Genomic DNA, 14928 nt, shown 5'->3' with positions numbered 1-14928 from the left:
CTTGGAAGGAACTGAATTTTTCTAAGGCTATCACTACTTCCAAGACACTGATTGAGTAATAAGGGAGCTAAATTTTTTTTAAAGTGCTTTAAGACTTTACATTTTAAAATCTAAATCTAAAAAACTTAAAGAATTTATTTTTTTATTTCCAGAAACATACTCTTTATCAAATTTATTATGGTCTCCAAAGGTCCCCCAAAACAAAACCCTAAATATTTCAAGATTTTCTCTCAGGAAGTGGTCGTTTACTAGAAAGCTTAACTCAATAATAAGGGTAAGGATTTTAAAACTAAAGATATGTTTTTACCAGCTTATATTGTCATCGGCTCTGGAAACCATGTGCTTGTTCTAAAGTAAACCAAAACATTGTGAAGGAAAGCAGTTATCAAAAATAATGAAAATTAACTTTTTATACTTACTATATTTCTCATTTGTAAATTTTAAAAAATTGACTTCATTAAATTTTGCAGGCAGAAGTTTGTGCCTTCTTAATCCAGGGAGGTGGATGTGTGGAAGTGGGAGGCTGAACATGAGAGTGTGGGTTGTAGCAAACTGGAGAGCCCCACTGAAGACTGGTGTAACTTTCATCAGGGGGTCTGAAACATTCCTACATGCGGTCTCACTGCATGTGCATTCAACATAAACAAAAAGAAACTCTAGCTCCAGTAAAAAGGGATAAATACGTGACTCACAGACTTTTTCCAAACTAAGCCACTGTCTTCAGGCAAAGAACTTAAGCAGCTATGCTTATTTGCTGTTGATAAAATAAGGTAGTTATTTGAGCCAGGTTCTCAAGCCTGAATAATGTAAAGATACCTTTCAAAGAAAAAACAATTTTTTGAAAACTCCCATGAATAAAAGTTAACCCTTATCATATTAGATGGCACTTGAAGCCAACTTGATTATAGTAAAAAAACAAAACTCAGCTGTATATACTGTATTTGCAGAACATAGAAAATGAAGACATTGAGATAGTACTCAGATATAAGGTGGTTATCTGGATGACCTAGAATACCACAGAGAACTGAGTTTTATGCAATTATTTATGGAATTCGCAGATGCCCCTGGGAGCTAAGGAACTTAATTTAAGAGAACATTCTGGGAAATAGGTTGACTTCTGGCCCACCGTGGCTGTCTTACTCAAAGAGCTATGCCTTACTAGGTAAACTGAGGTGATAAACTCTATCCTAGTTTTGGGGGAAAATTCCTTCCTGCTCAGATGAGAAGAAAGGAGGTAGAGAAGTATCACTGGGAAACTTGGTCCTTTACAGAAAAGAATGCAAAGGAGAAGGTGAAGACTATGGCGCATGTAATCAGTTCACAGCTCTCCCCACTAGGTCAAGGCAAAAAAGATTGTTCTACCTTTGCCTTGCTTACACACACACACACACACACACACACACACACACACACTGCTCTTTTGAGATTTCTTTTCTCTTCTCTGACTACCTTTGATGCTCCTGAAAATCAATTTGACCTAAATATGACCTGTGTTGGGTAAGGGTCCCGGTCTTAAGGTCTTCTTCTTCTTCTTCTCCTTCTTCTTCTTCTTCTTTTTTTTCCGGTAGGCTCCACGCCCAGCCCAACATGGAGCTTGAATTCACAACCCTGAGATCAACACCTGAGCTGAGATCAGGAGTCAGACCCTTAACCAACTGAGCCACCCAGGAGCCCCTGTTCCTAAGGTTTTAAATAGTGGTGTCAGAGCCAGCATGGCCACTCCCTAGCAAGGTCCTCGTTAAAGTGTCTATGGGTAGTCATAATCATCAAATGCAAAAGCTCCACTGGAATGTTCAAAATGCTCATTGCTCTACCAGAGAACCACTAGACGTGGCAAAGACACAGGGACCTGTAACACCAGTCTCCCCTACCAGTTTGTATAAGAGGGATCCCAGGAGAAAAGCTACAAACCATAGTCAGAGCAAACTAAAATCACAACCAGAGTCACTTAGAAAGACTACACATAACCAATTATACCTTTTGGAAAATTATGAAGTTGAAGTTTTTTGTATTTAAGGAGATGTTCATTCATTTATTACTTTAATTATTAAGGCAATACCTTTTTTCCAATCTAATTATATGCTGGATGTTGGACCAAGAGCTAAAGACACAAAAATGAACAAAATAATTCCGTTCCTTTAAAGAGCTCATAGTCTGTTTGGGGGATGGAGGAATAGAGGCAGAAAGACAAGTAAGGGGGGAAAAGCAAGCAACTGAGAATTGTAATAATAGATGTGGGCACAGCCTATACAATGTTAGCACTAAGACTTTGAGTCAAGCGTCTTTTTGTCAATGGAAAAATAAGGAAGCTAAATTACAACTATTTTTGATTCTCTGTATTTCAAATCTGTATAAAATAAACTGGAGTTCCTACTTTGGAAAGGAAAGGAGAAATCGCATTTTGAAGTTTTTTTCTTTTTTTTTTTTTTTAAAGATTTATTTATTCACTTGAGAGAGAGAAAGAGTGGGGGAGAGGCAGATGAAGAGGGCGAGAGAGACTCCTCAAGCAGACTCCTCGCTGAGTGTGGAGCACCATGCAGGGCACAATCCCAGAACTCCAAGATTATGACCCAAGCCAGCCGAAATCAAGAGCCACTCAGGCACCCCACATTTTGAAGTTTTTCTGAGTTAATTCTACCTCTAAAGGACAGTAGAATGCAGAAACTTTATTACCTGGGACATTATGATGAAGCATTGCCATAATATGGATATTATCATCTCAAGACTGACCTGAAGACCATCTACAAAACATCCTTCAAGACCACAGATTTCAGCCTATACCCTAGAACTGACAAATGGGAACATGTCCTCTTGATATCCTCAAGTTGGTAGTTGGTGATTATAATAGAGTAATATTTATATTTCTGCTCTTGGCTATAATTATGTGTCAAAAAATAAATACACAATGTTTAAAAATTACCGTATTTGATTTCTCATTCAGAGCACAGATACACGTATTAGGAGGAAGGGACTTCAAGTTATAGGGAAAAAATATTCAGTTGAAGTAGTATAAACATTATTACTTGGGGCATGGTTCTGAAAGTGTGGTCTGGGACGTCCTGGAGTGGAGACCCTTTCAGAGAGTCTGTGAAGTAAAAACTATTTTCATAACAATGCTAAGATGTTTTTTGCTATTCTCGTTTTTTCTTTTGTGCACAGCGGGGTTTTCCAGAGGCTCCACAATGTGTGACAACATCATCACTCTCAGCAAATACAATATATGCTTGTGTATACCTATATTCTAAAATTTCTCATTTTAAATTTGTAATGTGTTAAATATTGATAAATATGACCAATACAAACAAAAGCTTTTGAGAATCCTATATAATATTTAAGAGTATAAAAGAGTCTTGAGAACAAAAAAATTTGAGAATTACTGCATTGGGGATAAATCTCCACTGAAAGGGCACAACTAATCAAATCTCATAGTTTACATAAAGAAACAAAACTATAGGTTTCATGAAGACAGTAACAATCTCAGTCTGGAGCATCGTTGTCTCCTCAGACTCTAGCACAGTATCAGGCACATGTAGGCATTAGAATATTTCATAAAATAATAAATGAATTAATACATACATATATACATATGTACATACATAGATTCATAAATGAAGGCTTTGCTAATCGACTTATTCAAGGTCACACAAAACTCAGCAGCAATGCCAGATTTCAGGTCTCCTATCTTCTATTCCTATACTGTTGGTCCCTAGCTCAAGAATACTTTTGTTTCTGTTAATTTTTGTTCCAATCTATTGAAAGCATGAGTAATCGGATATCAAAGCGGGACAACTACCTTCTCATGCTGCTGTGTGAGTTGAGCACTTATACGGTCTTTTTCTGGGCTTAAGCAAAATTAGCATGGAGTGACACCAAAGGGCTGTCATTATAAGGAAATGACAAGAACGATCACATAAAATATCTTTCTGGTTTCTTCCCCCACAGTAGAGTTGAATTTTTCATGATCCATTCTAATTCCTAGTCTCCTCCTCCCTTCTGTGGCCACATCATGAAACTCTGGCAAGCCTTTATATTAATGTACTCAGTAGTTCCCAGACTGTAAAGAGTAAAACCATAAACATTTTTGGGGAAATATGCTTTGTATTCTCAAAGTTGTTTTGCAACACCCCCTGGTATTTGTAACAGAGATGAGAGAAGTTTGCTTGCGATCTTACTCATGGTCACAGAGATGTAAGGCCCACCCAGTACAAAGAAGAACAGCAGAAAGAAAAATACAAGTCTTGTAAAGTACTGCATTAACCACCTAAATTCGGACTCCTGTGAGAAACTGTTTTTAAAGATGGCCAACGTAACAAAAAGCCAACAAACTGGCGGACCAAGTTCTCCCAGTCAGCCAAAAGGAATTCTTCTCTACTCACTCATCCTAATTACACACTGTCCTGTCTCCTTCATGAAAGTGGCCAAAGCCAGGCCATCGGCAGTCAGAACACAGTGAAGGTTCCTACAGCTGGTGAACCTTCCTGCTCTGGGGCCTTGGGGAGGTTGCAATCACTGCCACTGGAGAAGCAATATATGTTCTCAAAATTTCTTCAGTACCTCTTAACTCACTCAATATTGATTTCTAGAGAGGTTGGTTAGATATAGTTGGTTCTCATTCACAGCAGTTATGTTCTATAAAGCCACGGCCAGCACTGAACCATTGCTCCTAGAGGAAATACAAGGTTACATTCCTGTGAGCCTCTGGTCACAACATTGTTACCAATCAATCAATATATAACCTTATCTGTTTAAAAATATCTTATCTAATATATATTGTGGATTCATTGACATTGAACTCGCAGCCAACAGACTAACTCAAGCCTGAGTAGAGCTCATCTAACACATATATTTTTCCATAAGGAAATTTTTTTCTAAGACATTGCAACTTTCTTAAAAAAAAAAAAAAAACTCTAAAAAAAACCCCTAGTAAAATATATATAACATAAAATCGACCATTGAACCATTTTTAAGTGTATAGTTCAGTGGCATTAAGTACATGTACATTTTGTGCAGCCATCATCAACATCTATATCCAGAACATTTTTATCTTCCCAAATTGAAACTCTGTACCTATCAAATAGTAGCTCCCCCCCAACCGCTCCTCGAAGTCCCTGGCAACCATCATTCTACTTTCCATCACAGCCTTCTTGTACTTAGGAGCAAAGCACTTTAGCACTATGCACTGGGGACCAATTTAAACAGAATTGGCCAAGAAAAGCCCATCGACCAAAAATGCAAAAAAAACATGGTACTAAGTAGATTGTAAAAAGGGTACTTATTTACAGTATGAGAGCTGAAACAAGGCAGAGCTTTGCCTTGTCTGACCTCAGTTGGGAACCTGTATGTTGGAAGATTCATATTTTTTACCATTCTGCCCATGTGCATGAGTGACCACAAAATCATCCTGCATATTGATTTTGGGGGTTAAAAATAAATTTTAGCAAGTAGGCAAATTTGCAAATATGGAACCCATGAATGATGAGCATTGGCTATATGTGGAAATGATAACCTTTGTTTACTTTTTTTTAAAAGATTTTATTTATTTATTTGAGAGAGAGAGAGAATGAGAGACAGATAGCAAGAGAGGGAAGAGGGTCAGAGGGAGAAGCAGACCCCCCGCCGAGCAGGGAGCCCAATGTGGGACTCGATCCCGGGACTCCAGGATCATGACCTGAGCCGAAGGCAGTCGCTTAACCAACTGAGCCACCCAGGCGCCCACCTTTGTTTACTTTATTCTCGGTAGTAGGAATAAAGAGCTGAAATATGCCAGTAATAGGGCTACCTTATGAAATTTTAGTCTCTGTGAATTGGTAACTGGCAGCTACAACCTAAAGCAGTTCTAGTTCATGGGGAGGATATATTTAAGCATGATCTCACACCTCTCTGCAGGAAACAAAGACTGAGCACTCAAGTAACACTTATCAATCACTTACTATATGACAGGCACTATATTCAGCAATTTACATGCATTATTAAATTACATCCCCCCAAAGCTCTATGAGGAATCTGAAGGTCAGAGAAGTTAAGGACCTCATCCATTATCAGTAGTTAGAAATGGCAACATTGAGACTTGAACTCAGGTCCACCTGATTCCAGAGCCCGAGTTCCCAACTGCTATGCAAATCTAATCAAGTTAAAAAAAAAAAAAAGTTTGACTTACTCAGAAGTGTATAGGAGCATATGTTACAATGTTTATAACATTGCCAGGATTTATACATAGAAAAATAAATTTACCAAATAAAACTTTATAAGCCTGATCTAATATTTTTCCACAATAAAGAGTATCTGAAATCCTTCAGGGCATCTGGTTTGTGTCTGGTTTTCCTTAATCTTTAATGATGGGCAAATCTAATGCATTATGTAAGGCCATTTTTTCTCAAGAGATGTAGATACCTCTTAAGAATTTGATGAAAATGCATTAACTTTTCAGGCTACTGAGTTGCATTTTAGTGCACTGAGGCAGTAAATTAGTGTACAATGTGCAAAAGTGGTAGTGACCTAAAAAATAAATATTTGATATGAGCCACTGCATTCTCTTGGGGGGGGGGCGTGCAGCAGAATAATGGACTAACTCTCCTGGGAGTCCTTAGCTTCCCAAAAAGGAGTAGGAAGAAGAAATCTCCTGTGGCCTGGAAACAGCTTGTTTCTCACTGGTTATGTTTGCTTAGCTCTTTAACTGTTCAACTGATTAGATCTCCTGGCTCCCAAAGCTAAGGTTGAGAGTTTGATCCCTACACAGGCCCCTTAAATTTGGAGAACAAAAAGCTCCATTCTCTGCTCCCAGACCTCACCCCAAATCCCTGCCAGGTGTCTGCCTGCTGGTCAAAATGAGAAACTGGCAAAGGGGTGCAAACCAATTTTAGTATTGGGGGACAAAAAATGGACACCCCTTTATAATGGTGATCTTTTACTCGTATGTGCACACAGTATTTTGACATAATTTATGGAGAATAGATACTATGCTTTTTACTTTTATCAATGGAAATCTGAGGCAAACTGTAGTAAGTGCTGCATTGCCAGTCATAAAACCCATTATCTCCTTGTTCTAAGTTCAGAGATTTTTCTACAGCTGACATTATCCTCTTGGTAATAAACAATGAAGAAACAGAGCTTCTGAGTAATATTAATCTGCAACTTTAGAATAGGAAATAACAATAATAATCGGCCAAAAAGTGAGCACAATTTTTATATTAGTAAAAAACATTAAATTATTTCAAAATAATTCCACGTGTAATATAACATTATAATAAGTTGATTTTTAACATGACCTAAGAATTTAATCAGGAAAACAAGTTTCTCAAATTATAGCTGAAAATCTTTTACTAGTAGCACAATCTTACCTTTTCTTTTAATTCAGGTCTTCCTTATTTAAATTCATATTTCCCTAATTACACAGCACTAAACATAATTTAATAAAATAAATAAAATTCTTTTTACTTCAAATGCCTGCCTAAATAATAGATAATCATTTTAACTTTTGAGGAAGCAATATTTCAACTTTTTAAGTATGAAGTGTAAAACTAAGATTTACTTATTTAAATTACAACTTGAGTTTCACATATAAAGATTAATAAGATTTAAGTGTACTTTCTATTATTGTTAACATAGACTTTAATTCTTCAAATGTCACATATATCTTTCATTATTTGTAGATTTATTTTTTTTATGAAGTAGTCGAATGAATCAGCTCACCCTTGACTGTAACAAAATACTGTTTGGTGACTTGTGACAGACAGGGTTTTAACCTCTGACAGCGAGATTCATTGTGGAGCAAGAGCCAATCATAGATCCTGACGACACTTGTCTCATCAAAGTTGGAATATAAAAAGCCACTTGGAATACAGTATAAAAGATTCACTGGTGTGGCAAGTTGTCTCTCAGACTGTACAGGCATTAAAATTTTGCTTGGCATTACTCAAAAGCAAAACAAAAGTAAAAGGAAGAAATAAGAACAAGAAAAAAGATTGTACTGATTTTAAAATCATGCAGAAACTGCAAATCTATGTTTATATTTACCTGTTTATGCTGATTGTTGCTGGTCCAGTGGATCTAAATGAGAACCGTGAGCAAAAAGAAAATGTGGAAAAAGAGGGGCTGTGTAATGCATGTACTTGGAGACAAAACACTAAATCTTCGAGAATAGAAGCCATAAAAATTCAAATCCTCAGTAAGCTTCGTCTGGAAACAGCTCCTAACATCAGCAAAGATGCTATAAGACAACTTTTGCCCAAAGCTCCTCCACTCCGGGAACTGATTGATCAGTACGATGTCCAGAGGGATGACAGCAGTGATGGCTCTTTGGAAGATGATGATTACCACGCTACGACCGAAACGATCATTACCATGCCCACCGAGTGTGAGTAGCCCTCTTAGTGTATTTCAGCAATTCCGCTGACTGTGGTTTTAGTGTTCATGAGAAACAGATCTATTTTCAGGCTCTTTTAACAAGCTGTTGGCTTGTATGTAAGTAGGAAGGAAGAGTTTCTTTTTTTCAAGATTTCATGAGAAATATACTAATGAGACTGAAATCTGCTGCGTTATTTGTTTTGTTGGAGAGCTAAAAAGCCAAAAGGAAATAAAAAGTAAATGCTTGCATGGCACTCATGTTTAGTTTAATCTGACAAATATAACATGCTTATGATTTCACAGCTGAGTACCACCAAGGCAATCATTGGGAGATACTGCAAGCAACGTTAAAACCTTACATGAATTTTCATAATTGCATTTAGTTGCCTGAAATGTGCATTTGTAATAACAAGGTTTTTTCCCCTCTAATAATAGAGAAAGGTCTTCCTTTGAGCATTTGCAAAATGCCTAGAATGACTTCCGTTATTCAAAACTATTTCTCACAGTGTTTTTATATTCTTCACAAATTATAATATTTAATCTTGAAAGCTATGACACTGGAGAATATAAAAAAATGTTTTAAAAAATTTAATATATTAGGAAGACCAATGATGACGTAAACATAGCATAATGATAACCATGAGCTAATTATCAGGAAATGCCTGGGAAATAAACATTTTAATTAAATAGGTTATGGCTCACAGAGTCCCACTTATACCTTGACCATGGCACAATTGTTGAGAGTCCCCGGTGTGCCTATTTCCAGGCAGGCACATTGCTTAATAACCCTCTAAAATATTGTTTTAGTCTCATAAGAGGGAGGAAGCTATTACCTATAGTATCTACCTTGCTTCTGAAAGATAATAGATTTCATACCATTCCTGTTGCAGTCACTTCAAAACTATACTCAAGGAAAGGCAGAAAGGCACCTTAACAGAGAAGGCAAGACAAGAAAGATTTCATACTCTATGTCTGGTCTTGCTTTAAACAGTGCTTTTTACACTGTAAACAGGACTTGGAACAGTTTCAAATATTGTTTTCCTTATTAGGTAATCACATTATAATGCAACAAATAATTTTCCTTTAAGACTCTACTATCAAACAGTCCTGGAGGAGATTTCCCTTATTTGTAAACAATCTTGGAAAAACAAAAGGAAAGAAACTGCTAGTGCTTCTGCTTACAATAACAACCTGTCTCTAAAGACAGTATTTTCTAACTTTTGAGATAGCTGGAATGTAACATTCACATTTTTGTGCTAATTACCTGATTTGTTTTGTTCCTTTAGGGTTATTCCAGAGCCAAAACATAACAGATGTGCTATATTTTCTAATTCCCCAGGCTCAGTTAGTTGCTCAGTGTGTCTTGTCCCCAGGTAATTCAGGCTTGGGGGAAGGGTTCCTTCTTCCAGACTGATTGGTACAGCTGCTCCGTAAGTGTAACTACTCAGATTCCCAAAGAATTCTAAGTGGATGTTCCTCCACGGTGTCTCTTGTTCTCTCTAATCATCATCATTTTAAAATTTCATCCACTGTTCATTCTTTCATAGAATTCTCCTTAGTCCACGGTTCTCTGGAGAGGGAGTAGATTCCTCATAAATAGCTGAAAAAATATATATCTAAAAAATTCTGAAAAGCTGGAGTAATTATTTTCTTTGATATTTTTCTGAATTATGAATGAAATTCTGCATGGCTTTTCACTTTAAAATATGCACTTACTATTCCAGTGGAAAAAAAATGCTTACCAATTAATATAAAGGGACTTGTTCATTTTTTATGAGAAATAATTTCAATAACTATTTTTCTTTTCTTATTCATTTATAGCTGATCTTCTCACGCAAGTGGAAGGAAACCCCAAATGTTGCTTCTTTAAATTTAGCTCTAAAATACAATATAATAAAGTAGTAAAGGCCCAACTGTGGATATATCTGAGACCCGTCAAGACTCCTACAACAGTGTTTGTGCAAATCCTGAGACTCATCAAACCCATGAAAGACGGTACAAGGTATACTGGAATCCGATCTCTGAAACTTGACATGAACCCAGGCACTGGTATTTGGCAGAGCATTGATGTGAAGACAGTGTTGCAAAATTGGCTCAAACAGCCTGAATCCAACTTAGGCATTGAAATCAAAGCTTTAGATGAGAATGGTCATGATCTTGCTGTAACCTTCCCAGGACCAGGAGAAGATGGGCTGGTAAGTGATAACTGAAAATAACATCTAACAACAAACATTGTTACGTTTTAATTCATCATGTGAATGAATAATAGTGGAAAAAATCACTACTCATTTCCTATGCTTATAAGCCAGACAGGGCTACCATATCCCTATGGTAGCCCTGTACCCAATAAAAGTAGGTGCCTAATTTCATATCCTATGAAACACGCTCTTGATACTTTTATTTTGCATGAAGATTAAAAAAACAGTTATGCCATAGTCCTTAACTTCTGAGGGAGTTCTTTTGAATTGGAAATGAAATATAAAGTTCTTTTCATTGATATGCTACATGATTACATGAATAAAAACATGAAATCTTCATAGTGGATTCTACTACATATCCAACAAATTAAAACATTTTTTTCCTCAGAAGAATGCCAAGTGTGTTGAAATTTTTTGGATTAAATAAGCAGAAAAAACAAACTTGAAAAAGTATAATGAAAATAAAATGCTTTTATTTATAGCAGTTAACTAAGTATGATATGTTTAGGCTTACATCTTATTAAATATACAATACTTAAGGTCCATCATGATAAATATGTTTATTATTTTGCAGACTGTTTATGCACTAATGTATATGTAGATTACTTTGTGAATTACCCCTAATAAAATTAAAATTTCCAGCTTAGTTAACCTTTGTCACCTAGCTTATTTCTAAGCTGCCTTACCATTTTTGTGCAAGAGTTTACTTAGGTAATGCCAACTAATTTAATATCAGGCCAAGAAGATGACAATACTTTACATATTATAAAAATCTATAAAAACCATTTTAAATCCTAGTATAAATTTAGAGTTACTCTTCTGGCTTACCTGTGCTTTCCCAAACTTACTTAATATGACCATACATTTTGCTTCCATCTATTGACATAATTTAGAACAAAAGATTATACTTGCAAACAATAAATGTTATCCTTTTAGTTCTTAAAGGGTCTTGGTTATAAAGAGTCTATAATCAGTAAGTCAGTCTACTTTGAATAAAAACATATTCTTTAGAAGATTACATAATTTTCCAAATGATTAATTTTTCTTTGAATATGCTACATAAAATGTGATTGACTCACAAAATGATGCTATTTTTTAATAATATTAAATAACAATAATTACCAGGTCTATTTTGATTTTGATATAGGATAAAAACTATTATTATTTAAGAAAGTATTCTTTTTTTACAGATAGCATTTTAGTGATCAAAGTTGGTAATGTGACAACTTTTAGGTATTATTAAACAGATTATTATTAAACAAATTAAACATAATTATTAATGACACATTCCTCAGATTTTTCCATATAAAAGGAAAAGTCTCAAATGTATTAAAAGACTGGGGCAAGGGAGGAACTAGCAAATTATTGTTTAAATATATGAACAGAAACATTTTTCAGTGAAAGACTAAAATGAAATAATATTGTATCTTCTGATTCTGTTCCTTGCTCTCTTAAGAGTTTTTCTTTCCAACTCAATATGCATACCACTACTTCCATTACCCTACCTTTCTTTTTCCTATTACAATCCATATAGTGTTGGGAGGTAACTATTTGCTCTGGTTTTAATAGCCAATTTTCCCCAAGTATAGATCTAGGGAACAGAGGATGGATGAGTATACCTATTCCTCCAGGAGTCATCAGACATGTTTAGCCAACATATTTCATCAGGAAGAGAGAGAACTAACCTCTTCCTTCCTCCATCCTGTCTTCCCTCCTCTTCCCCTCTCCTCACTCCATCCCTTTATTCCCATAAATATTGTCAGAGCATCTATTACATGCCAGGAAGCTGGGGAAAACAGAAATTAAGAAGACATAGGTCTGACCACAGGGAATTAGAATTGCTGCTATATTCTTATGAGCCATAAGGGAAGAATCAAGCCTAGTGCAAATTAAAATTCCTTAATGCTGTGTCTTTAAAAAATAAATGTGGCATAAGCAAAATGATTAGTTTCTTCAATAATGACTTCTTGAGGTAGGAAAGTGTTCCGGGACCTCTTCATATTATTGATTGTTCTTTTCCTTTTCACACAGAATCCATTTTTAGAAGTCAAGGTGACAGACACACCAAAAAGATCCAGAAGAGATTTTGGGCTTGATTGTGATGAGCACTCAACAGAATCTCGGTGCTGTCGTTACCCTCTAACTGTGGACTTTGAAGCTTTTGGATGGGATTGGATTATTGCACCCAAAAGATATAAGGCCAATTACTGCTCTGGAGAGTGTGAATTTGTGTTTTTACAAAAGTATCCTCATACTCATCTTGTACACCAAGCAAACCCAAGAGGTTCAGCAGGCCCCTGCTGTACTCCCACAAAGATGTCTCCAATTAATATGCTGTATTTTAATGGCAAAGAACAAATAATATATGGGAAAATTCCAGCCATGGTAGTAGATCGCTGTGGGTGCTCATGAGATTTATATTTGGTTCATAACTTCCTAAAACATGGAAGGCCTTCCCCTCAACAATTTTGAAACTGTGAAATTATATACCACAGGCTATAAGCCTAGAGTATGCTACAGTCACTTAAGCATAAGCTCAGTATATGGACTAAAAGAGATAAGATATGCAATGGTTGCCATTTAACCATCAAAATAAATCATACAATAAAAAGTCTTACTGATTTCCAGAGTTTTTGAACAAGGAGATCAAATTACATTTATGTTCATATATATTACAACATATCCAGGTAAATGAAAGCAATTCTCCTTGTGTTCTGGTGAATTAAAGGAGTATGCTTTAAAGCCTATTTCTTTACAGTATCATTTAATATCTACAGAAATATCTATATGTAGTATTGGTGAAATGCAGGATTGTTACATACCATCATTTGAATCATCCTTAAACACTTGAATTTTTATTGTATAATAGCATACTTGGTAAGATGAAATTCCACAAAAATAGGGATGGTACACCATTTGCAAGTCCCCATCCCTATTATGATCTGTACAGTACATTAACAATCCATGCCAATGGTGCTAATACAATACGCTGAATGGCTGATATTACCAGGTTTATCAAATAAAAAAACATTCAGTAAAATAATAAGTTTCTCCTTTCTTAAGGTGCATTTTCATACACCTCCAAATGGGGAATGGATTTTCTTTAATGAAAGAAGAATCATTTTTCTAGAGGTCAGCATTCAATTCTGTAGCATACTTGAAGAAACTGCATTATCTTAAAAGGCAGCCAAAAAGTATTCATTTTTAATCAGGATTTCAAAATTACAGCCTGCCTTTGCAACACTGTAGTTTTTATGATAAAATAATGGAAATGACTGATTCTATCAATATTGTATAAAAAGACTTTGAAACAATTGCATTTATATAATATGTATACAATATTGTTTTGTAAATAAGTGTCTCCTTTTTTATTTACTTTGGTATATTTTTACGATAAACACATTTCAAATTAAGTATTAAGGCACAAAGACATGTCATGTATCACAGAAAAGCAACTGCTTATATTTCAGAGCAAATTAGCAGATTAAATAGTGGTCTTAAAACTCCATATGCTAATGGTTAGATGGTTATATTACAATTATTTTATATTTTTTTACATTATTAACATTCATTTATGGATTCATGATGGCTGTATCATGTGAATGTGAAATTTCAATGGTTTACTGTCATTGCATTCAAATCTCAACGTTCCATTATTTTAATACTTATAAATATTATTAAACATACCAAAATGATTTAACTCTATTATCTGAAATGCAAAATAATAAACTGATGATAGCATAACAGAATTGTTAATTTTATTTTATAATTTGATAATGAATATATTTCTGCATATATTTACTTCTATTTTGTAAATCAGGATTTTGTTAATCAAATTCATTGTACTTATGACTAAGTGAAATTATTTCTTATGCCTAATGTGTAGAAACAATATAAATTATATTAAAGTGTTTTCACCTTTTTTGAAAGACACAACACTTTTATGTTATAATGACTAATTCTGGATTTCTGACTTCACTTTACTATAAAAGTATAATGGTTTAGCATAAAAGTTTGGTTTGGGAATTTTAGCTCTGCTACTGGAGTTCTCATGAGTGAAATTCCTGTTAAATTGGTTCTGGTTGAGTTGTTTTAAATATACGAAAGCAAGGACTAGTTATATTTGTTTCATTTCTCTTTATCTTGACCTGAAAACTATTTATATGTTTTCATAGGTTCAATTTCCAAATGCATTGCAGTTGGCAAGGGTATATAGTCCTAGAGTTACAAGTTCTAAAGAAACCACAGGGACACTGGGAAGCTGCATTTTTTTTCTTAGCACTTAATGATACTGGCACATTTATCTGAGCTTTGGAGGCAGGAATTTTCAAATTGAATTGAAAAGCAATTATAAAGTATCTAGAAATCCTTAAGGGTAACATTGTAT

At 35.1% G+C, this 14928-nt stretch overlaps 1 protein-coding gene across 1 annotated transcript; it reads left to right on the top strand.

Moving 5' to 3' along the window:
- The first annotated feature begins 7860 nt into the window (after window positions 1–7860).
- Window positions 7861–14602, top strand: MSTN (myostatin). The gene is made up of 3 exons (XM_045868351.3): window positions 7861–8353; window positions 10165–10538; window positions 12573–14602. Exons 1-3 carry the CDS (start codon window positions 7981–7983, stop codon window positions 12951–12953), a joined length of 1128 nt encoding a protein of 375 aa, XP_045724307.1. The 5' UTR covers window positions 7861–7980; the 3' UTR covers window positions 12954–14602.
- Window positions 14603–14928: the final 326 nt, after the last annotated feature.

The sequence above is a fragment of the Mirounga angustirostris genome, unplaced genomic scaffold, assembly GCF_029215605.1.
Source record: "Mirounga angustirostris isolate CCGP_5_RB_7025 unplaced genomic scaffold, mMirAng1.0.hap1 SCAF_3, whole genome shotgun sequence".
NCBI lineage: Eukaryota > Metazoa > Chordata > Mammalia > Carnivora > Phocidae > Mirounga > Mirounga angustirostris.
This window is presented reverse-complemented; position numbering and strand designations above follow the sequence as displayed.

Bases quoted from the DNA above. Each gene is read 5' to 3' on its own strand.
- MSTN (XM_045868351.3), top strand. From the start codon at position 7,981: ATGCAGAAACTGCAAATCTATGTTTATATTTACCTGTTTATGCTGATT. The intron at 8,354-10,164 runs GTGAGTAGCCCT...ATTCATTTATAG, and splicing joins CATTACCATGCCCACCGAGT to CTGATCTTCTCACGCAAGTG. The intron at 10,539-12,572 runs GTAAGTGATAAC...CTTTTCACACAG, and splicing joins GACCAGGAGAAGATGGGCTG to AATCCATTTTTAGAAGTCAA.